The sequence below is a fragment of the Malaclemys terrapin genome, chromosome 3, assembly GCF_027887155.1.
Source record: "Malaclemys terrapin pileata isolate rMalTer1 chromosome 3, rMalTer1.hap1, whole genome shotgun sequence".
NCBI lineage: Eukaryota > Metazoa > Chordata > Testudines > Emydidae > Malaclemys > Malaclemys terrapin.
In genome coordinates, this window is record NC_071507.1 from 54,705,042 (window position 1) to 54,729,681 (window position 24,640).

At 46.4% G+C, this 24,640-nt stretch overlaps 1 protein-coding gene across 1 annotated transcript in view; it reads right to left on the minus strand.

The window, feature by feature from the left end:
* Positions 1 to 447: 447 nt before the first annotated feature.
* The window catches only part of EHD3 (EH domain containing 3), a 35,008-nt gene continuing 10,815 nt past the window's right edge, over positions 448 to 24,640 (minus strand). The window contains exons 3-6 of the mRNA XM_054023591.1: positions 17,829 to 17,926; positions 5,556 to 5,968; positions 4,100 to 4,264; positions 448 to 2,043 (exon numbers count right to left, since the gene is read on the minus strand). Of these exons, the coding sequence (XP_053879566.1) occupies positions 1,516 to 2,043; positions 4,100 to 4,264; positions 5,556 to 5,968; positions 17,829 to 17,926 (1,204 nt within the window). The 3' untranslated portion in view covers positions 448 to 1,515. The remainder of the gene's footprint in view (positions 2,044 to 4,099; positions 4,265 to 5,555; positions 5,969 to 17,828; positions 17,927 to 24,640) is intronic.

The window sequence follows — 24,640 nt, forward strand, 5'->3', positions numbered from 1 at the left end:
ATACATAGAATATATTTCTCTATATAATATCAACACAGATATAAAATAAGTTATGCTTGTCTTGTTTTTTTCATCACAGTAGGAGCTCAGCATATATCAAGTGACAACAAGAAGTGGAGCCATACCCCGTCCCAAATGAAAAAAGTAAAAGGGGCGAGGGGGGAAACAAATCTAAAATGGAGGGATTATTACAAAGTAAAATCCCTGGAAATCAGAAATTTCATAGTGAATGAAAGGAAGAGTTGAACATTTCTTGGCTCAGGATGGAAGTTCTGGATGGAATAAAGAGTAATTGTCTGAGGGCTAAGCAAGGGCTCATTACCGGTATCCAGGCTATTGCTCACAAGGACACAGAAAATACAGCAAGCCCTTCCTACTGCTACATGGTGCCTCTGTACTCTTGATAATAGATGATTCATCTGACAGTGTTGGATTTTTTTTTATAAGATAAGAACATGAGCTTGCGGTTTTCATTGTACACACTTCTGTGATAACAGGTAAACATATCACTTTCTTGGAATGATAAATACCATCCATTGTCCAGAAAGCTTTCAGAAGAGGAAAACACTGAGCAGTTCCGTATGACACATTCAGTGGATTATTTGAGGATGATGAAGTGGGGGAAATTCCTCCCCTCTAAACCATCTGATCTCTGCCTCTAAACATTCAACTATCTCCATGCCTTCGTCCCCTCCTTCTTTGTTTTCCTGTGGGTTGTATTATCATTTGCTTGGCCATGCCCTGAGTCGGAATCTCCCACTGGTGTCAATGGGAGATACAGGTGCTCAGTAGCTTGTTGGATCTGACCCACTGTGGTTAGAGGAATTCAAGCTGCCAAATTCAGATCCAGATTTCAAAAGCAATGAAGTTTGCGTGTGTTCAGAGCTGCTGTTTTGGCTGAGCCCGCCCTAATGACAGGGGCCACTTGGAAAATTCATAACTAGATCTGGATCCAGACTGCAGACACCTCTATAGACCCTGTCCATGAGGGCTTTTATCTGGGGTTTCTGTGGGGGCTCATCACTAACGGTGATGTGGTCTTTTACTTTGATCTGCAGCTCAGGGACTTTTGTGTCGCTTCTCCTTTCCCACCAGGAATTTCACAAATCTCAGGCTGCGTCTGAACCCAACTAAATAGCGTGGATGAAGTTCAGGAATGACTCTGGAGATTATCCTCAGATAACTTGTGCCTAATCCAACCCCAGAAGACACAGCCTACTTGATTCTTCCCTCCACCCCCTTCTGTCAACTTCTGCCACTGCCTCTAAGCCTTTCCTTTCCCTTCATCTTTACAGACTACACATTAGGAAGCAAGGACATTACATAGGAAGAGTTAGTTGCATGTTATTATGAGAAAGGGCAGAGCTTTTTTGTTTTGCTTTAGGTTTTCCTTTGTACATTAAAATTGTTATAAATCCAAACGTGACCTCACATCTAAAGGTATAATTTAAGTAAACGTGTCTCTGGGTCTTCTCTCTTTCCCCATCCTCCTGTGTCTCTCCGGTGACCTTCTTTTCACTCTGTCAGTTTCCTCTTGGATGGAGGGAGGAGATGGGAAGGAAGTTCATTTGGGAGCTCGTGACCTTCCAACTTGACCTTAATGAGATGATTAGCCAAGGCAAATTCCTCATCATCCAGCATCCCGTCCTTGTCGATGTCAGCCAGTTTCCATATCTTACCCAGCACGGTGTTGGGCAGCTTGGATCTCACCATCTCCCTCTTGGCATTGGCCCCAGTTATTTTACCATCGACGGGCGACAGTGTGTAAAAGATCTCATCGTACATGGGCTTGTCTCTGGCCACCACCCACTCTGCATCATCGATTCCTTCTCCCGCTCCTTCGCCGTAGCCATGTCCAAATGGGCCATGCAGGGTGCCCTCAAAGGCACCTCCCTTCACCATCTGCATGGGCCTTTGGGACTCTTCCTGGCGTACCAGCACCATGAGCTGTGCAATGTCATTGGCCAGCATGTCTTCCACTGTCTCCAGCAGTTTACTCTTCAGTGGCTGGAATTTGCTGAAATCTTGACCCTGCAGCTGATCCTTAAAGCAGGACAACAACAAAGAGAGGGTAAACTGCAAGCATTAGTAAGATTTAGCCAGGCTGCCGGGCAGGAGGTGACACAACAGCAACGCTCGGTACACCTCTTTTCTACCACAGATCCCAAAGCACTTTCAAAAAGTGGGGTAGGTAAAGATCAGGGACTCGAGTGAGGGGGACTAGAGGAGAACACGGCTCCCCCTCCTCTGCCAAAAGCAAAGGGAGAGCTCTCTTGTCCCCTTTGCTGGTGCTGGTAAAAGAGCAGTAGGTAGACAGACCCCTTCCTTCCTGGCTGGTGTGGCAAAAGCTCTCACTCCTGCTTCAGTCAACTTTAACCCTTGGTAAAGATTATTATCCCCGTTTTATAGATGGGGAGAGACAAGGTGCAGAGAGGATCAGAGACTTACATAAGGACCAGGAATAGAACCTTCTTGCCAAAAGTAGGCACAAGTAGTACTATGCAGAGTACCCTCCCCGCAAGCCATGACTCCTTGACCCATTCAGCCCGACATCTGCTTCTGCGTCTCAGAGCACTTCTGCATGGCTTGCTACACCCCAGCTGGTCTCTCTGATTCTCTGCACAGCAGAGCTCCCATACCCATGCTCCACAGAGGAGGGAGGCCACTGCTGGGACATAAGAATTGTTTGTTTATATGGCTTTGATTTTAGCCATCATGAACCACAATTTCAAGACATCAAAAAGAGGCCAGTACTTTATGGCATGTACTATGGAATGTACTACTCCATATTACTGTGTGGGGACATACAACCCTAGTATTACAGGGGAATGTACTATCTCATATTACAATAAAGAGAGGAACGGTTCAGTCTACATCCAAATAGTTTTAGAAGCAACTGTGACATTTCAGGAGTAATCCTTCCTTTAAAAATGCACGAGCGCCCCTCTCCATTATCTTATGGAGCAAACTGAGAAAGTGCCTGATGTGAGCTATAATTTCATTCTACCCCTTGTACTTCAGGGCATAAACTGATTGCCCATGAGAATAAGGGTGTGGGGGGGTTTCCCCTTAAGCTCAGCATTGCACAAATGGTGGAGTGTATACTTGTTTTCCTCTGACACATCAGATACCAGTCACTCTCTGCACCTGCATTCCGGCCTTGTCTGATGTGACAAACTCGACTGCCTGACTTTTCACAGCTAAGTAAAAGTGCTTAGAGCAAGTGTTACTAGTTCATCCTCTACTGAGAGAAGTCAAGTGACCTACATCTTTATCCTTCAACCTCTATTTCCTTCTTAAACAGCATCCATTTACTCCTAACAGTGGTATAAAATTCACATCTTAACAACTAATGAACTAGATCCTCCAGCTGGCTCTCAAGGACTTAAGAGTATTTTCCTCCTCTTTAAAAGAACAGCAGATTCCATCTGCTCCATAAAGATGTGGTAATAATCTTCACTATGCAACTGCTGGAAACAGGCTGCAGCCTGGATTGAAGCCAGCCAGTGGTTTGAACACCTCCAACATGGTTAGCATACACTATACGAGGACCTGATCCAGAACTCATTGAAGTCATGGAAAGGCTCCCATTGACTTACATGGCCGTTGGCGCAGGCCCCAAATGTGTAGCACAGAAAACCTGCTTGTCCTTTTAAAAACACAGAGGGATACTTTAATTGTCACATCCTCTTCCTCTACAGGAGTCTTTCTTTGCCAGAAATAAACAAGCAAGGGAGCAAAAAAAAAATAGCCCCTATTTGAATACAGAATATTATAAATATTACATTAGTAGTATTTGTGAGGCCAGGTTGGTCCTGAAAGCTGTAAGTCTGAGGTCTGAAATAAAAGGCAGAAGGAGCTAAGTAACTCACTGTAAGAGTTGTTTGTGCCATAGACTCAAGTGAAGGAGTCTTCCCTCTCGCGAGGGCGTTAACCTGCCATTGTTGAAATATCTATGTCTAAATATAGCCTGGACATAACACAGGTTTCATTTCTGCCTTACAAAAGTCCTGACACACTTGTAACAGCATCAGTTCAGCATTGCTTCTGACTGACTCCCTACAGCTGGTCAATGCTCCGGCCTTATTCCAGCACTTACCTGCATCTTTCTGAGATTCGGGAAGTCTCCTGGTGAGATCTGATGCTCCCGTTCGATCCGGCTATAAATCTCCCCCAAATTGTTCACAAGCTCCTTCTTCTTATTGTCTTTACCAAACACTGATGGCATTTCCTTCTTCAGGGAGCTAATGATGTAGGCATGGACCTGACGGGCATAAAAAAGAGATGGGAAAGAAGACCAAGAAGAGCATTAATGGGTACAGCTGAACATGATCTCCAGCAGGTGGTACTCATGCATCCAAGCTTCGGAGTAAACTCTATCCTCTCTCCCTTCCCCTTCACTGAGCTCTTTCTCTCTGCCTGCTCTTGCTGGTTATCACTGCTGCACAACACATACCATTCTGAATTGTGCGTCCTGATTGGTCTGACACAAGAACGCTGTGCATGCTGGGAGATGTGTTTGAAAGTCACCTGTCACGGGGAATCGTTTTGTTTAATTTTACACCTCCCTGCAGGACAAAGCATCCTTCCAGCTAGCAATGCCAGTTGGGTTAGCAGACATCATGCACTTTGGATCTAGCTAGAGTTTAATCTTAAGATTCATACTTTCTGTGTGGCTGACTTTAATCTGAATATATAAAATGAATATCTTATGTGCAAGGATTCTGCCGACCCAAGGGAACTAATTCTACTGATGTCGACTTATATCAGTGTGACTAAGGGCAGAATCTGTCTCAGTGCCTCCATTGCTAACCTGACCTACAGTACTGCGTGAGGCCATCCTTCTATTTCCTCCCCTAATAGTGTGTTATGCTGGTCCAGATATGATACAAAAGCCTGAAGTATCACATAGTCCCTCTTTCAGCTAGTGCAGGACTGTGCCCTACAGTATATTCTCAAGAGCTACATTTGGCCCAGTTCAAATAGTTCCAGTGGGTTTCCACCACTTGCTTTGAGCAACTCTTCCACAGGCTGCTACTAAGCTCAAGTATGATCTAGCAGTTTCCGTGAATTGCATTGTATCTCCTTCTCCGGTGTGCATTGTTCTTGTGGGTCTCCTCTGAGCCAGATTTGCTCTGTTAAGACTATTCAAAATTGGAAGCCAAAGGCCCAGAACTGACCAAGCGCCGATATGTGTTTTATTAAGTCTGGTGATCCAGGGTGAATTTTAAAGTTGCTACTTTAAAGCAAAGAGACTGTAAGAGATGGTGTCCATCACCTGCCACTTCCTGTGCTGACAGCCTCCCTGATATGATTGCTTTTGCTTCACCCTACTCCCACACACATTATTATAACAGCACCTCTGGGTACAGCAACAAGGGCTAGTCGCTGCTGGGACATTTGTTTTTTAATATACACAGTCCCCCTTCTCCCCACCCCCCCAGTGCAACATGATGGACAGTGGCTATGACCCAGTGAGCTGAAATAGCCAAGACCTCTCCTCTATCCTCCCCACCGTAAACTCTACAAGGCTGAGTTTCTCTGGCAAGACCCACCTTGGCCAGCCGTGCCCGCTTGATGAGATCGTTCAGCTTCCGCAGGGCTGCATTGCGGGGCAGGCTTTGAATATCCCTGAACAGGTCCTGTTCCTCGGCCTCAAACAGTTTGCGGTTGTCAGGGATCAGCAGCGGATGGGACCAGAAGGAGCCGATATAGACCCTGATCACCTCAGGCGTGTTGACGATCTTCCCCAGGGACCACATGAGGGCGCCATATACGCGCATCAGCTGCTGGGTCTCGATTTGGTCAGCCTTGTTGAGCACCACCCTCATCTTGTCCTCGTGGTTCTTCAGTGCCTTGATGACGTCAGAGAACTCGTCTGAGATGTCCAGCTTGTGGGCATCGAAGAGGAGAATGATGCGGTCGACCCGCTCTGCAAACCACTCCAACACGGCTGCAAAGTCATAACCTAATGGGGGAGGAGGAAGAGCAGAGAGACACATGGGAGACGAGAGAAGCAATGCAGTGCTGTATTCATTGACAGGCTGAGAAAGAATAGGCAGCATGCTGCAGATTGTGCAGAGCTCTGTGGGAGCCAGATAAGAGAGGTACTGGAGACATCACTCTCCCTTCCACCATATCCCTGACTCCAACATGTGTGCTTCCCACACCTCATTCTGACCAACACTATTTTGCCTAAGACATGCACAGTTTCTTTTACAGACAATAGTCCTCTTCTCTGGACTGGCTATAGGGGAGCAGCCAGACAAGTTTTAAAAGTCACACACACAAGAAACTGCCATGTTCAGAACGCAAACTGGTATATCCCTGCATCCAGTCACATGACAGGAAAGGCTAGCCTCTTAATTACTTTTCATCAAGGTAACCCACGAAGGCTGCAGGGTTCTGGATAATTATAACCTGTACCCTGGCTGCTCTGAGGTGTATTTCTTTCTCCGTATTAACAATATTTAGCCGTGGCAAAATTCAGTTTGTATTTTTTTTTTTATAATTTTGAGGGATAATATGGATGTTTACTTTTAAACTTTTTTTGTTTGTTTTTTAGATTTTTATCCATGTTTACAGTTGCAGGAAATTACAGGAGGGTATCAGACAATAATTATTTAATGATGGCAGATGTTGAGATTCAAAAAGTTAAAGCTTTCTAACTAGTAAAACAAAAACTGTCAACATCATGTCAAAATATACAAATATATAAATATCCTTAAATCAAACTCTAATTTAAAGTTCTCAAATAGCATTTTTTTTTATGTTGCCTAGCTGTAAATGTCGATGATTATCAGTGGAAATATTTTTTCAGCAGTTTGTGTGTGTACAACGTTTACTGACATTTAATGACCTTATCAGGACCCAAATGAAGGGCGTAGCTATAGCATCAACTCAATCATTTCCGCAGCCAGCCTTGGTTACATACCCATCTCCCCTTTTCATTTTCACAGATCATCCTGTGCTGTAGAGTGCAGGCTTTCCCACCCCCTCTTTTCCTCCCCTCTAAACTCTTTTGTCGGTTTTTAAAAAATCTCCCCCACCTGCGCATGTTTTCCTTCTGAGTCTAGCTGTGCCTGTCAGTTCAAATGACTACAGGGAGGACTGGAATGCAGCACTCGTGCACGCTAGAGGGCTATTTATCACTCTGCTTGGCACAAATAGGAGCTGTGCTCATAAATTCCTTTGAGTGTCAAATGCAATGCAACACATCTGAGTAGAATGTAATTCCTTTGGGCTTTCCATGGCCTGCTTGAGTTAGTGAGTTTCATGATGCTGATTGCTGGAACTTCACTGGCAAAACACAGCAAGAGATAGAAGCAGATGCCCTGCCCCAGGCATTTACTCTAGCTCTGAAATCACATTCCTTTGCCGCCGCTACGTAAGACTCGGGCATGAATGGAAAATGAGTCCCAACAGTGGAAGGGGAAGCAGACAAGATAAACAGGAAAACTATTTGCTTCCATCAGATGTTTCTTCATGGGACAGGTTTCCTTCTGCCAGCTTGAGAAGCAGTCAACGGATTTATCCCAGCTCCAGGGCTGACAAGCATTTCAAATCAGCAAGTCTGATGGGGGGGATTTTTCATCGGGTGGACTAAATTGAAAGAGATACAGGTCCTGTTGTGAACACCTCTGTGCCCAGCCCCAGCTTCACGCACTCTCTGTGACACTTAGAGCTTAGTTACATGGGGAAATAAGATCAAGAGGGGATAAAATAGACAAGCCATTAATTCACCCCAAGTTGCCTTTCGTAGCCAGCAGCCTCCACTGTGCTAAACGGCGCAGCTTCCTGAGCCGTTTGGCTCTGTCCACCAGTGTTTTGGTGACTTCCGCCCCCGCACACCTTAGATATTGGTGTTGCCTGCAAATTTGAACCTGGCCACTGAATTTATACCAACGGAAACACTAAGGAAGCGAGATTGCATCTTCCACCGATGGAAAGATTGGTTCTGAGTCAAAAAAGCTCCCCCTGGATACCTAAGAGCATCCTACACTGGGCTACAAACCAGTGGAGCATATCATGACTTGAATACTAATAGGCTCAACTGCTGTGACAGTATATCAGCTCTGGGGAGCACCTGGGATTGCTCTGTAGCTCAGTCTTCAGCACTATTCTAGGCCCTTTTGCATTCTACACTGGCACTGCCCATGCTAACGCCAAATGAGTTTCCACCAGGCAACATAAGCCTGTTTCCATCAGCCTACTTTGGAGTAATCCCTTTATTGCATCCCCCTCAGCCTGTGATCTTATCAGATGTCACCAGGTAGGAGGGATCAGTTCTAAATAATAATAATAATACTTGGTACCTCTAAAGCAAGGATCTCAATGCGTTTCCAAACATTAATAAACTGAGTCTCATAACACTCCGGGGAGGGAGAGATGTTTTATCGTGCCCAGTTTACAGATGTGAACACTGAGGCACAGAAAGGTTAAGTGACTTGCCCAAGGCTGCACAGTTAGTCAGTTGCAGAGTCAGAGAGGGGCACATGAGCAATGTTGAAGGAGCGGAGATGATGGTCAGGAGAGGAAGCAGCCACACTAAGCAATCAGAGTTTAGTGAGAAGTTTGAGTAGGTAGCCACTTTGGTCAGAGAGATGAAATCAAATTAGGTGGTGAGGAGTCAGGATCTAATGGATCCGAAACCACCAGGGTTGAGGGCAGGAAACTGGGCAGTGGAAGGGGATGCAAGAGGCAGTGTCGGAAAAGTGGGCAGGGAGTCAGCTGGGTATAAGTGATGGCTACATGGAGGGACAAATGGAGAAGAGTTGGATGGAGAGTTCTTTTAAAGAAGAATGAGTGAGAAGGGGGAAGAGGAAGGGCCTAGAGGTGGAAACAGGAGGAGCCCTGTGCCCTTGCCATGGCTCTTTGTCATGAATCAAGGTAGGGAGTGTGCAAAAATGCTGCAGAGACAGTGGCCGCAGGGACATGGTAATCTAGGTTTCAGCTGGAGCCAGGAGAGGGAGGGAGGGAGAGCTGAGGAGGTCATGGATGGTAGTGATGGTCTTTGAGGTGGAATGGCTGTTCCAGCTGGAACAAAGGGTGGAGGCATGGTGGTGAAGTCTGAAAGGGAGGAGACAAAGGTAAGAAGGAGGGCAGGAAGGCCAAGTCTTGGGCAGATGCCTCTTGAGATGAGGATTAGTGGATTTATGGGGAGAAGATAGGGTGAGGAGTATAGTTAGAGCTGGGGGGAGCAGCAGCAACAGGAGAGCAAAAGGGAAGGGAAGATGAAAACAGAAGGAGACATGATGGATCCTATATTCTTCTTCACATCTTGTCCTAACCTATTGTTTTAAGCAGCTGCCCTGTTCCTCTGCAGAGGTGGCTGCATTTCAGTGATGGGTAAAGATATTCCTCTCTCCCTCTCTAGATGTACTTGTAAAGTACATAGGAACTCTTCAGAATGACAAGGCACTTATGAATGTAACATGTCATCATTCCCAGAGCAAGGCTCACCATGATACTTACGCCCTTTCCTGTGTTTAAGGAAATAATCCAACACAGAGCTAGCAATTTAAAGCACTAACAGTGCATGAAAAATGGTGGGTGGGCGGATATGTGTGTGTTAGAGGGTAGGTCTATACTTACCTCTGGGTCCGGCGGTAAGCAATCAATCTTCTGGGATCGATTTATCGCGTCTTGTCTAGACGCGATAAATCGATCCCGGATCGATCCCGGAAGTGCTCACCATCGACGCCGGTACTCCTGTTCCGCGAGAGGAATACGTAGAGTCGACGGGGGAGCCTGCCTGCCGCGTCTGGACCCGCGGTAAGTTCGAACTAAGGTACTTCGACTTCAGCTACGTTATTCATGTAGCTGAAGTTGCGTATCTTAATTCAAAGCGGGTAGTTAGTGTGGACCAGGCCAGAGAGAGAGAGAGAGAGAGAGAGAAACTGGCTAGTGGAATCCTCTCACACATCTTGGATATGTAAATGTTTCCAAAGCAAAGGTACAAGTGACCACACTGCAGTGCAAGTGCTTTCTCAGTCAGGAATGATGTGTTAATGTGAACTTTATAACACTAACATTTACATTAACAAGTATTTGGAATGGAACAGAGCAATCTCTGCTTTCGTGGTGTTTATTGTAGTGGTTTCAGAGCTAAGAAGAGACATGGGGCCTGATTCTGTTCTCGCAGGGTAAATCAAGAATAATTTTAACAACAGCATTTGAGTCAGATGGGTGTAAAACTTGGGGGAGATGAGCCAGTTCTCATGTTTCTAAACCGAACCCACGTTCCTGGCAACAGGCTGTTTATTTCTACACAAAATATAATTGCTACTTTCTTTAAGTGTTATATCTCATAGTTTGTACCAGCCAGACTAAGCATTTCTTGGTACTTGGAACCACATTTTGAAAAGAGTTCAAAGTGAAATTTTTAAGTGCTCAGCACCCACAACTGGGACCACATTTTCAGAAGAGCGAATTTCCCATTTAGGCACATAAATAAGCTCCAGATTTTCAAAAGCGTTCAGCATCCAGCAGCTCCTATCATGACACTTGTGGCCAGGTCTCTCTTGAAAATCTGATCCCATTTATGAATATTGACTTCTGAAAATCTGGCCCCAACTGAGAGATGCTGAGGCCTTGGAAAAATCTAGCCCTTAATGACTATCTGCAGTAAGAACCTTCGCTCCTCCAGCCACAGCTACTGACAACTTCGAAATACCTTCACCATCAATCATTATTCAGTGCATTGAAAGAAAAAGTGATCTGCTTAAATACTGTGAATTGATTTAAAATCTGATTCATAAATATGGTAGAACATTCCCTGATTAATAAATGAGACACTTAGAAAACATCTATAAGTCACTATGGTTATAAAAATAAAATATCTTACAGAAACCTATTAGGAATTAAAATGTTTTATTTAAAAAATGCAACATTTGCCTCTCTGCTGTTGGTGGAAACACAACACAACTGCAGCATTTCCATCACTGAGCATTCAAGATTCATGAGTAAGGCCATGAAAAAAAATCATGAGACTGTCTTAAAAATCATGAGACATTAAAAATAAATCTTGGGTTCTTTTTATTTGTTCTGGTTTCTGAGCCTTTAGTGTTACGCTCAGGTCACATTTTCAAGTTTTTCTCTGCAGCTAGGATGGTTACAACTTGCTTTTTTTAAAAAGAAACCTGAGTTGCATGCAATCATATGACTCCAGGAGCAGAGGCATTTGGTGAAACCCAAATATTGTGATAATATTACAAGAGCTGGCAATGCTGTAACAGCATTGTGCTAATGGATGAGAATGAGGAAGCTGAAATTGACCAATGTAGTTTCATCCTGCGAGTTGAGTGAAATGCAAAATGTAAGCAAACAGCATCTGTGGTGAAGACTAGGCACGGGTTTAAAATTCTTCCCTTTTTAATTTTGGTTATCACACTGTTCTTGATATTACATAAGAACAGCCCTACTGGATCAGACCAAGGGTCCATCTAGCCCAGTATCCTGTCTTCTGACAGTGGCCAATGCCAGGTGCCCTAGAGGGAATGAACAGAACAGGTAATCATCAAATGAGCCATACCCTGTCGCTCATTCCCAGCTTCTGGCAAACAGAGGCTAGGGACACCATTCCTGTTCATCCTGGCTAATAGCCATTGATGGACCTATCTCCCATGAACTTATCTAGTTCTTTTTTGAACCCTGTTATGGCCTTCACAACATCCTCTGGCAAGGAGTTCCACAGGTTGACTGTGCATTGTGTGAAGAAATATTTCTTTTTATTTGCTTTAAAACTGCTGCCTGTTAATTTCATTCAGTGACCCCTAGTTCTTGTGTTATGAGAAAGAGTAAACAACACTTCCTTATCTACTTTCTCTATACCAGTCATGATTTTATAGACCTCTACCATATCCCCCCTTAGTCATCTCTTTTCCAAGCTGAAAAGTCCCAGTCTTATTAATCTCTCCTCATATGGAAGCCGTTCCATACCCCTAATAATTTTTGTTGCCCTTTTCTGAACCTTTTCCAATTCCAGTATATCTCTTGAGATGGGGCGACCACATCTGCACACAGTATTCAAGATGTGGGCATACCATGGATTTATATAGAGGCAATATGATATTTTCTGTCATATTATCTATCCCTTTCTTAACTATTCCCAGCATTCTGTTTGCTTTTTTGACTGCTGCTGTACATTGAGTGTACGTTTTCAGAGAACTATCCACAATGACTCCAAGATCTCTTTCTTGAGTGGTAACAGCTAATTTAGACCCCATCATTTTATATGTATAGTTGGGATTATGTTTTCCAATGTGCATTACTTTGCATTTATCAACATTAAATTTAATCTGCCATTTTGTTGCCCAATCACCCAGTTTTGAGAGATCCTTTTGTAGCTTTTCGCAGTCTGCCTGGGTCTTAACTATCTTTAGTAATTTTGTATCATACTGGTAAAGAAATATTGGTAAAGAAACTTTTTGTAAAATTAGTTTCATGTTGATAGTGTCCATTTAACTTAATTTTTCATGCAGGATAGGAGGTGAAAAGCCCTCTGGCTGCTCTCCTTTCTGCTCCAAGCACAGACATTACAGGCAGAACCTGTAGTCACATAAGATTGCTATTGATTTCAACTTTACACTGTACCATGAAAATACAGGACTCTCTTGGACAGACTTGCTTCTAAAAAGAATGACTTTGCCCTGCATTTGTCATCACTGAGGCTTATTCTTCATAAGAGAGAAATCTGGGCTAGAATATACATTTCCTTGGCTGTGCAGATCCCTGGGCTGGACTTGAGCCAGCAAAAATGGACATGGCTAAATTCATATGTTGGAAATGAAACCTAAAGCCAGTTTAGCAGCTCTCATCCTTTATCTCCAGGCTAGGCTCTCGGGGCTTGTCTACATTACCCACAGGATCGATGGGCAGTGATCGATCCAGCAGGGGTTGATTTATCGTGTCTAGACTAGACGCGATAAATTGACCACGGAGCGCTCTCCCGTCAACTCTGGGGTACTCCACCGGAGCGAGAGGTGCAGGCGGAGTCGACAGGGGAGCGTCAGCTGTCAACTCACCGCAGTGAAGACACTGTGGTGAGTAGATCTAAGTACATCGACTCCAGCTACATTATTCATGTAGCTGAAGTTGCGGAACTTAGACCGATCACCCACTCCTCCCCCCCAGTGTAGACCAGGCCTCACACTCAACTGCTAGTGCGGGAAGAAAAGCAGACTGGCTTGAAGGATTTTCACTAGGAGAAGATTTCATTCACACAAGAACTCAGATTTCTGGATGTCTATTCAACCCTTACCTCAACCAGGAGCCCAATACAGCCCAGCCAGAACACCATTGCATTCAGTGGAATTCCATTTGCTTAGCTGAGGGTCTATCTTTAGGCCAGTGTGAAGCTGTCAATCATTGGTTAGCAAAGTGTGCAATGCTTAGCCCTCCAGTGCTGCACTGCTATACCAGAGGATGAGTAATTGTTATCAGAGGATTATTGGCTTATTTAGGAGTGTGATGCAGTTTACTGCTCCGTTCAGGGCATCACTGCAAAATAAACAGAGGCAGCATGGCCTAGTGCTTTGCACATAGGGGCAAGGAGGCAGAAGCCTCTGACTCCTGGTCCCTACTCTGTTACCGAATCGTTGTGTGACATGGCACAAGCTGCACCCTCCCCCCTTGTGTCACAGTTATTCCCATTTTACAGGTGCGCATAAAACTCCCCTCCCAGGAGCGTGGTGAGGATTAGTTATGCAATATCTGAACAACACTTTGAAGAGACAAAGCATTCAGTATTATTATCAAATGATCAAAGCGGCCAAGACTACAAAGCGACCGCTGCTTTGGTAAGAATACCTCCATACAGGCATCTACGCAGACTGCTATACCCCTCCTCTTGAGCTGGAGGAAATAAAAGAAAGGGGAAGGAAACGGAGTGAGAGACAGAGCTAGATAATGACAAATGCTTTAAACATGGACACCGACACCCATCTCAGCAAGGGAAAGAAATGACCACTCTTCTCATGCCCAGGAGAGTCCAGAGCAGTGAAGGGATGCCCTGTGCTGTGGCTTCCAGGCAACACTTCCCTCAGGTTCTTTAAATCAAGCCACCTTTTACCTCTCAGTGACATAGCTCCACCCCTGAAGCACAGCAGCATTGACCCTAGTGATCCCTAGGCAAGGAGCGTGCTATGCTCCAGGAGCGGAACAGGGCAGATCGCTATAGGCAGCTCATCAGCAAAGTTCGGCGCCTTTCTCTGTGTAATTTCCCTCTGGCACTCAGCCTTCTGACTTTGGCCCTGTTCTGCTCGGCAGCACGAGCAATGGAGTTCTTACTGCACACTTAGATGCCCCGGACCTTTGCACTGACAGACAGTATGGGCCGTCAGCTCCTCAGCGTCCTGCACCTGTCTGTTCCTACATCCAGATTCTCAAGGACCCTCAGGACTTTCTTTTGGAGGGTGACCACTGGTAATGTTAGCACCTAAGGAGAGCATTGGCTTGGAGTTTTCTGTTTACCCATAGCACAGCTGCAGCGTGGGCTGTGATACTGCACTCTTGCATGCCTCATCCCTACTTGGGAGGGACCACCCCCAGGAGTGGGTGAGGTGTCTAGTCTCCAGGCTCTCTCAACTGAGACTGTCAGCCAGGGGGCAGTTAGTGCTAACATGTGCTGGTGTTCTGAGGGGTCACCTGCCTACTGGAAATGGACTGTGACCCCCCATTTGACAGTGGCTGTTCAGTAGTCTAGCAGACAGCAGTGAGTTTTGGTCAACGTGACCCTTCGCTGGGTTCAAATTAGTGAGAGGCTCCATACCTCACACTCAGTCCCCTGGGCCATGCAGACACCAATGTATACTGATTCTGCCTTGAACCAGTGTGTCCCTGCGGCACCCAAGACTCCCTGAACCATTGGGACAGGGATTATTTCTATGCTTCTTTTCATGCCAGGCCCCTGTGGGTTAAACTGCTTCAACACAGCACGCAGGAGTCTCCTAGTGTAGTTCTAGTCTCCGTTTCCCAATAATGCCCGCTCCGCATCAGTGGGAGAAGGAGATCTATAGATGCCAGCTAGATGATGCTCGCTGGAAGGAGAGCCCCTAGCTTTAAGGATTTAAAAAAATAAAATAAAACGCTGATTTAGTTCATTCAAGGGGAGAAATAAATCAGCTGCATCTTACGTATTTCACCACCCCTATTATCAGCCTTATTTTCCCCTTCAAATAGTTTTCAAATATTGGGATCCATGGAAGCTGCCCCTTCAGGACCCTACACCACAGGTACGCTAGGGCGAGGAAAGCAAGGCTTCATAGTTGTTATGAGTGAGCTCCCCGAAAGAAAGCCATTCCTTCCCCGCTCCTAGCTATTTTGAAGTCTCAGCTAAGACACTTCAAAGTCTCCACTGGGAAACATCTGCCAGACATTTGTCTCAATTAGGTGCCCAAGTGAAATCTCAGTGAGCTGGCAAGGTGTGTGTGTGTGGGGAAAGCATTTTGCTACGTCAGCAATTCCTGGCACTTTCCCATTCTCTTCCCAGAAACCACACTGCTGCTCCACCGCCTCTGACACCAGCTTGCCAATGAGAGCAACTGGCTAGCCAGGTGGGTGGGGCCAGCCTCCCCACCTCTTCTTGTTTCTTCTCTATCATAGTTGGGAGTTAAAATTCCCCTTTTCAAAGATGGCTTCCTTGAGAAGAGCTGTGAATCATAGAATATCAGGGTTGAAAGGGACCTCAGGAGGTCATCTAGTCCAACCCCCTGCTCAAAGCAGAACCAATCCCTAACTAAATCATCCCAGCCAGGGCTTTGTCAAGCCTGACCTTAAAAACCTCTAAGGTAGGAGATTCCATCACCTCCCTAGGTAACCCATTCCAGTGCTTCACCACCCTCCTAGTGAAAAAGTTTTTCCTAAGTTTTTCCTGTGGGCAGCCTCTTCCCTCATGCATCACACCCCGACCCCTTTAGACCCTTTCTGTGCTGCAAAGCAGATCCTTCGGTGGTGCAAGTCACCATCAGGCCATTGATTTCAAAGAGCTACATTTATTTACACTAGTGGAGGATCTGGCCCTACAACCCTAACCAGGTCATTGTACAACCTGCTACAAGATGAATGTAGACACAACCCAGCCATATCCCCATAATTTAGCTAAAGCCTCAGAGGGTCCTGGATTTTAATTCAGTTATGGGGACATTAGGTCTCGTCTACACTGTACCCTCTGATTGGGTGGTGGTCAGGGGACAACCACGCTGTCACTGCTTCCCTTGACTTGGTTACGATTTTAGTGTAGAAAGGGCTTTGGCGTGTGGGACAATTAGCTGCTCAAACAGGGTCCCATGTGCTGAAGCAGTCCTCCAGACTGTAATCTGCAAACGGGTACTGCGTGAACAACTCACACAATGCTCCAAGCAAGAGAGCTCCCATTATGCTGCCTGCCATAGCTAAGATGGGGGAATAGGACACAGGGTATGTCTACACTGCAATCAGAGTAACCCATGCTAGCTGTACCCTGGGCAGCATGGGCTAGCTACTCGAGTACATACACAGGCTCCTGGGTGGGGTTGTACAGCCTGCAATGTCACGGTTTTACTGCTGTCATTATTCAAGTGAGCTTGGAAATATCCACAATACTGCAGTCACATCTCTGATTGCAGCGTAGACACACCCTCAGAGGCACATAGAAAAGCACTGGGGAAATTTACATCAGAGATTGCAGAAAACACTGGTCCATTTTGCTACAGGATATTGTCTGTGTATCTTATACCTCTGTTGGTTTTTTAACTGAGAACTTGCTACTGGGTGTCAGCAAAAAGCATTAAACCTTGTTCATTGCAGAGTTGATTACTCAATGACAAGAGAAAGTGAAATGCACAAGAAAAGCCCTATTTATGGGATGGAGACAAGTGTAATATTAGTAAAGGCATTCAGGGCATCAGAAACATTAGGGGAAGGGCATGCATTAAGGTTAGGGAAAGGGATTAGCAAGGCCTGCATTGAGATTTAATTAGCAAGCATTAAAACATGACTTTCACAAACATTTATTTTTTCAGACCTGTGTTTGGGGTTGTCGGTATCGCTTACTAGGTTATTCATCCTAATGCCTGCATAGCGCTTTCTGTCATCAAGACACTCTGCAGACATGAACTGCTGTATCACCATAATCTCAGGAAATGCAAGTGTCACCAATCCCACTTGACAGACGAAGAAACAGATTCTGAGATGTTATGGCCAAAACATTGAAGACTATCCACTCTTTTTGGGTGCCTAAGATGAGGCATCTGCATGTCTCAAGCTGGGCTCCCAAAAATGAAGACACCCAAAATGAGTGGACACTTTTGACATTTCTGTCCTCAATGATTCCCCCAAGATCACATAGTAAGGGGTAGAGGGGCAGAGCGGGGGTTAGCACAAAGGAGTCCTGAATACCATTAAAACACATTGCTCTCTTGCCACTCTCTGCTTTGAGTCAGGTCAGACACCTGACAGTTACAGCCCGCACTCCTGCTGAATGCCCACCCAGAACCTGCAGTGCAGAAAATAAAATAAAATAAAAAATGGGGAGGAAATTACCATTATCTTCTCAAGCCTCAGAAAAGTTCAGCTTAGGTTCCAGGTCAATGCCTATTCCATTTGTATCAGTTCTCCCATCTCTGCTTGGGTGAGATGCAATTAATTCAGTCCCTGTTGGCAGCCCATTCTGGGACCATTTCCGGTACCATACTGCACACTAAGTCCAATATTAGATCAATATGACCATAAGGTAACTCTGAAGACTCCCATTATGGTTACCTACCTCTTGAGTTTTAATAGTTTGAAAAGAAACTCTGAATACTGGTCTCTATTTGTGTCTCCAAGCCAGAAGATGGCCTAGCCCTTACCTCGGCTAATTCTTTGCTTCTCTCCTGAAAGGATCCCTGGAGTATCGATCACACTGATGCTCTCTAGAACTGGATTGGGCAGCTGGGCACATACAAATCTGTGTAAAAAGAAGGGGAAAAAATCTGGTGATAAATTGATACCTCAGGATGTATGATTCAGCTCCTCGTCTCATTTACTCTGCGGTAAATCCAGAACTCTGTTGATATCAGTGGAGTTCCTCTGGATTTACACAGGTGGAAATAAGCCAGAATCTAGTCCCTTCTTATGCTTATTTGGCTCTTCTGGAAAATATTTTTATGTTCACTCTGTTATGCGGCACTTTTTCCACGTGGGCCGCAAATGTAGGTTGCTAAAGAAAAACAATGTGCAAATCCCAGTGTGGAGAAATCTATTTTCTTTTGCTGTTTAGATTGCAGTGAGAAAGGATTTTTGTTTTTCTTCCTGTAAACATTCCCCTGCAGGGTTCTGGACTCAACTGAGCTGAAACAGCAACACATCTGAAATAGCAACAGCATAGTGCTAATGCCAGGAAACCCAAAAGCAAAGCTGGCTATAAACGGAAAGCAAAACTGACCATTCTAACCTCACTGATGAGAAAGCCAAAAGAAGACCAAAAGCATACACTGTTATTTATCTTGTTGGCCCATGGTAGCATTGCATGGGTGCCCCTTTCGCAATCATATCACAAGGGAGGGGAGTTGTGTGTGGGGCAAGGCGCAAGGCAGTGGAAATTGGCATGAGAAGTAACAGCCATGCATTGTCATGGGAGGAAGCAGCAGCACCAGAAGAACTTTTGGCCCAACCCAGAAGAAAATTTGGCACACCAGACGGCTGGGTGCAGTCAGGATGGGGGAACACAGTCCAACAGTGCTGCTGAAGTCACTGTGGCATCCAGGGCCGGCTCCAGGCACCAGCCCTCCAAGCATGTGCTTGGGGCGGCACCTGGGGGGGGCAGCGCTCACCAGGGGAGAGCGGTGCCACGGCCGGGCTCGCCGCCCTCCCTCGGCGCTCCGGCCGGCCAGGGAGAGTGGGGCCGCCCTCCCCCGGCGCTCCAGCTGGCCGGTGAAAGTGGGGCCACGGACGGGCTCTCTGCCTTCCTCCTGGCGCTCCGGCCGGCAGGGGAGAGCGGGGTCGCGGCCAGGCTCGCTGCCTTCCCCCGGCGCTCCGGCCAGCCGGGAAGAGCAGGACCGCCCTTCCCCGGCGCTCCGGCCAGCCGGGGAGAGCGGGGCCGCGGCCGGGCTCGGCGCCCTCCCCTGCCACGCTCCCCGCCGGGGACTGAGGAGCGGCGGGAGGCTTTTTTGCCTGGGGCGACAAAAAAGCCATAGCCGGCCCTGGTGGGGCAAACTAGTGGACAAACTAGTGTCACTGCTATCGGTTGTTTCTTCAATACCTTTTCACTCTGAAGTATGACACAGTCGTTTTTTATAGGAATGGGCTTAGTCATCTGGCAATGGGAGTCCCACAAACTTCTGCCCCACATGGTTAGGGATTTCAGTTCAAACACTACCCCAACTTGGCAAGTGGGCATTTCTCACTGCATAATTGTTAGCTAACAAAACCGGAGTATTCAGCAGCATTTCTGGCGTGGCTTTCTCACTGCATAGCTTACATATCAACAGGGCAGTCAGCGCTAGAAAGACCCATTAGGACATGTAGCCCATCCTCTACCAAGACAGGATTGTTCCCTGCAGTATATGCCTGAGTACTCTGTCAGGGCTAGTTTTAAATGACCCATGCAATGGGACTTTCAGCACTTTCCTTGGAGAAGCTATTCCACAGAGGAGATCAGTTCTGAGGCCAGAAGAAGGGGATTTAATAAAATGCCAGTACAAGTAATTGCATCCTGGCTGCTCTTGAAATCCTGCCGTGGTTTCCAGTGGGATAAGTTATGCCTCACTAAAACGTTGTGCGGGCAACTGTTCTGTGCCAGCAATAGATGTTCCACTGCAGAGATGGTTGTGTCTCAGTAGTTACATAGCTGGGAGGGAGGGGTTGAGCTGAAACCATTTTATTTACTAGTACACTCACCTCAGGTACCACTTTCTCCGGAAAAAAAAAGGGGGGCAAAAAGTAGGCCTGTCTGTTAAATATTAAGGGTTCTCTGCATCACTTGGAGGCAGCCACAATGTATTTTCCACAGTGTAGTTGCTATGATTCCACTGCTAAAGTGATCAATGAAACCAGAGTTTAAAATGTGGTTATACCAGGGAAAGGAACCACATACAAGTGCCACCTTCTTCCTCCACAGATAATGCTTGATTAGTTGTGCTTAGCACTTCACATGCTTAATGAGATATAGCGCCAGCCCCCTAGAGCATACAATCTAATACCCATCGCTGTGGAAACCAGGATGGGGTTAAACACTTTCTCTGGGAAAGCAGGGCTGCTAGATCTGGTGGAAAGGGCTGGCAGGTGTGGCTTGTCAGACTTTGAGACTGAGAGGAGCAACTGACAGCTGTGCTAGGGTGGGCGTGAAGCAGCCTATAAAAGGGAAGCAGCGGGGTGTGAGGAGGAGATTCTCCTCAGGCCGTGGCTGTCATAGTCCTAGGCTGAGGGGAGAGTAACTGTGGAAGTTAAGGCCTGCTAGGACCCAAGAGGATCATATTATCATAGCAAGACTATTTCTGTTTTGTTTGGACACAGCGGTGAGGTGGAAAGCAGCTGCCCTGTAATTGGTTCACGCCTTGGGACCTAAGGTTAGGGGGAACCATGCCTGGGCTGGGCTGTTTTCTCAGGACTGAGTCTACAATGTTTCTTTTGGTTCCTTGCTGTTTCTCTGCTGGGTTTTGATCTGCCTTCAAGGAGGTGTGACTGCAACTCCATCTGCCACCCCCTCTCTATCCAGAGAGTAAGAACACTCCTTTGATGGTGGAGAAAGAAAGGGAGGCTGGATTCTGTTCTGGCCCAGGCATTGTTAGCTCAATTCCAGCTGCAGGGCCAAACCCATGTGATGACAGTAGGGATTGCATAATTGTTTCATACGTGGGGGGCAGACTAGCTTACAGAGTGTCTCTTACTGTTGACAATACACAAACAAGGAGACCCAGTTTGGCCAATGGTGAAAACATGATGTGAAAGTGATGGGCCAGATTTTTGGTCCTGCTCCATGCACTTTGTGCCATTCAAGTTGCTCTAGATGTGGGCATATACCTTCTCTGCTGGGGATACTTCCAAGAGTCTGGGAGCCCCAGCTGATACAAAGTGCGTGTGTGTCTCCCTCACTTCAGTCCCCATAGCATGGCATGGTCAAGGAGGGGCCAGAGCATGATTTTGCCTCAGCAATCCCCAGCTGGTGGAGGGTCCTGCAGCTGGTGCTCTGTAGAAACTGAGAGCAACAGTTGTTACCTGCTTACGCCGTCTCTGCTGTGGGAGCTGAATGCAGCAGAAAACCTGGCCCAATACAACAACAAAAATGAACCCTTATGACAGTGGTCCCCAAACTTTTTACCTCATGTACCCCCTTACCCCTGTCATGGCTCTGGCTTGGGGTGAGGGGGAAAGGGGATGTGGTAAGGGGGCTGAAGCTGGCAGGCAGGGACCTGTGGGGCTCCCTCCCTGCCCCTTGTGGGGACTGGCCTTGACCCCAGCTGTGCCCCCCCCAAGCATTTCTCTGTGCTCCCCTAGGGGGTGCACCCCACAGTTTGGGGACCTCTGCCCTATGATGTCATGCTGATACCACTTTTCAGAGTAGAACTGCACTATAAGGTGCAGGATCTTCATCCAGGAAAAATTCCAAGCACATTACACAGCTACAGCCCTGAAATGCAAGGGCGAAGGACAGGTAGTCTGATCTTCAGGGTGACTGGCTGACCATTATGATTGACTACTCAGATGACTCATTCACTAGACCAAGTTATATTTGCTACCTCCTTTAACAGGCTGGTGAAATTCTCATCTCAGTTAGAAATAACACCCACTTCAGACATGGGTTGTCTCTTAATTTGCTTAGGGAATGTTACTTCCCTCTCTTCCTCCCCCCACCCCCATGGTATCACTGGGCAAGAGTTCTATAGGCAACTGATCATATGTGCCAGAGTGATGGCTTAAAATAACCAGCCACAGTTCACTACAAATACAGGGGATTGCCAGGGATGCACTATGAAATTTGGTTCATCAATAGAAATACATACAGGACAGAATATAATCTTTCCCAATCTTGACTGGGACTTTTGGGTGCTGCTGCAATATAATGGCTAAACAATCACAGCCATCCGGTGGTAGCCACTGCTAGCCTGGGTTGGATTTGAACTCTAAGAGGCTCTGTATCCACATACCATTCTCCTTAGATTGAACATACTGAGCCAAATTCACCTGGGTGTTACTAGGTTGGCAGAATTAGCCAAGCAGGGTGGTATTTGGCTCTCTGTTCCCTGGTTTTAACTCTTAATGGCCTGATTGTCAGAATTTAAGATACGTTCTTTCCAGAAGTGGGTTTACTGAAATCCCAAAAGGCTAATGAATTGAGCAGCACGTTCATTCTCTGGAATGACCCATGGAACACAATGCAAAGGGATGGAGCAGCCAATGCCTCCCTGGGTGATGAAAGCCCCATCTCCCCTGCATATGCAGATCCTGCAAGTGTTCACTGGCAGAGAGATATGTACCAAGAGCAGGATATTCCCCAATTGTAGCACTGGCCGCACTTGGAAAATAAGCTTCCTACTTCTTTGGGGATCCCTGCCTCTCTCTGGCCAGTGGGCCAGATCTTCAGCTGGTGTATACTCGTATAACTTTGTTCACTTCACTGAGGATCTGGCCCATGACCTCTTGCAGATAAAGCAGCAGGACAATTCTTTTGGGTACTTACTTATCTTCTGAAGCAGTTGGCTGTTGCTTTATATAGTTGTATGCACTAGGCAAAATGCACCTCCAACTCTGCCACGTGCACTGTACCAGACTTTCCCCCTTTGAAGTCTCTACAGCCAGCAGTTCAGAAAACACTGCCCCTTTCTATTTACTGCATGGTGTTGGCAAAGAGGGGGTTAATCAGATTTCTTGGCTACTCCCCGAATTAACAGCAGGACCTGTGCTGCTGCTCCTGCCACTGAATCATGGGTGCAGACAAATGCCCCCATGCACCCCACATGCACACATCCAGCTGCTTCAGCACAGAAGGATGATAGGATAACAGAGCACGCTGTGATGAGATGAGCTCGTCCACTGGAAGCTTAGCAACAATATGAAGATTCATGGTTTGTACTAGGTCACCAGCATAAGTCAGGCAGCCAAAGTAAGGAGCATTTGTATTTTACACTTTGTGTAGCCTCCTTATTACTGCTCCTGTCCCCTACCCTGAATGTTTCTGGCAGCAAGGGCTCTCCTGCATTGTCTTTCTGTGGTGAGGAAGCTTCTGCAACTCCTTTCCGAGCTGCTCTTAATGGTGCTTTTTTGATCCAATGCTTCTGTGCCCTAAGCAGGGGATCTGTTATTTCCACAGTGCAAACCACCCCCTATCCCGGAGGGCAGAGTGGGTTGGCACAAGTCCTGGTCATTGGCTGGATGCAGATGTTCTGGGCCCTGTGGGACACTGAAAACAGCTGGAAATCTCTCTGGAACTAGTGCCACATCACATTGGCACTGTTAGAGTGCTGTGATCAAATGTCACTTTCAGAGTCAACCAAAGGCACCGCGAGGCTCTTTGCAAACTGACACCTACAGGAATCCATCTAGCTCTCTGTGTCACAGGACAACTCTCCCCACCCGCCCTGTATGACCTCACCATCTCCTGCCCAGCTGCAGCCATACCCCCATGTTTCTCTCCTAATGGTAGCACTGCTGCTTTTTGATTACCACCTTCATGGCCTGGAAGCCAGGAGTGGAGCCAAAGTGCAACGCTGCAGAACATGTGGCAGAGTGTCTGCGTGCCCCCCTTTGCTGTGTACCAGGAACCATCAGGGAAAGTGAGGAAGGGCAGTTAGAAAACTCAGTTTCTGTTGCCAATGCTATTACTGGAGTCGGACAAGGCCACAGGCAAGGCTGGGACTCGTGCCCTGTCTGCATTAGGGTTTGTGTGTTGCTGGGCCTCTGGAGTGGGAAAGGTCTGTGTGGCTGCCTAGACCTAATGCTCACACTGGCTGTCTTGGGCCTGGAGAAATGAGCCCAAACCAAGGACCTTGAATTTTGGAGAAGTTAAGATCTGAACAGCACAGCATAGGGCCCACGTCTAGCTGTGACACAGCATACATCCCTCCTTGCAGAGATTGTCCTGGGGGAAGTTGGAGCCCTAGTCAGTTTGTATTTGAAACCAGTGCAACAGAATGGAGAGACCCATATACTGTTTCAAATCATGCTCAAGCAAGGCTGAAATCCAGAGATGAAACATGAACACATTGAGTCAGTTTCATAAGAACGTAAGAATGGCGGTACTGGGTAAGACCAAAGGTCCATCCAGCACAGTATCCTGTCTACTGACAGTGGCCAATGCCAGGTGCCCCAGAGGGAGTGAACCTAACAGGTAATGATCAAGCGATCTCTCTCCTACCGTCCATCACCACCCTCTGATAAACAGAGGCTAGGGACACCATTCCTTACCCATCCTGGCTAACAGCCATTAATGGACTTGATTTCCATGAATTTATCCAGTTCTCTTTTAAACCCTGTTACAGTCCTAGCCTTCACAACCTCCTCAGGCAAGGAGTTCCACAAGTTGACTGCGCTGTGTGAAGAAGAACTTCTTTTTATTTGTTTTAAACCTGCTGCCCATTAATTTCATTTGGTGGCACATTGTTCTTATATTATGAGAACAAGTAAATAACTTTTCCTTATTCACTTTCTCCACATCACTCAAGATTTTATATACCTCTATCATATC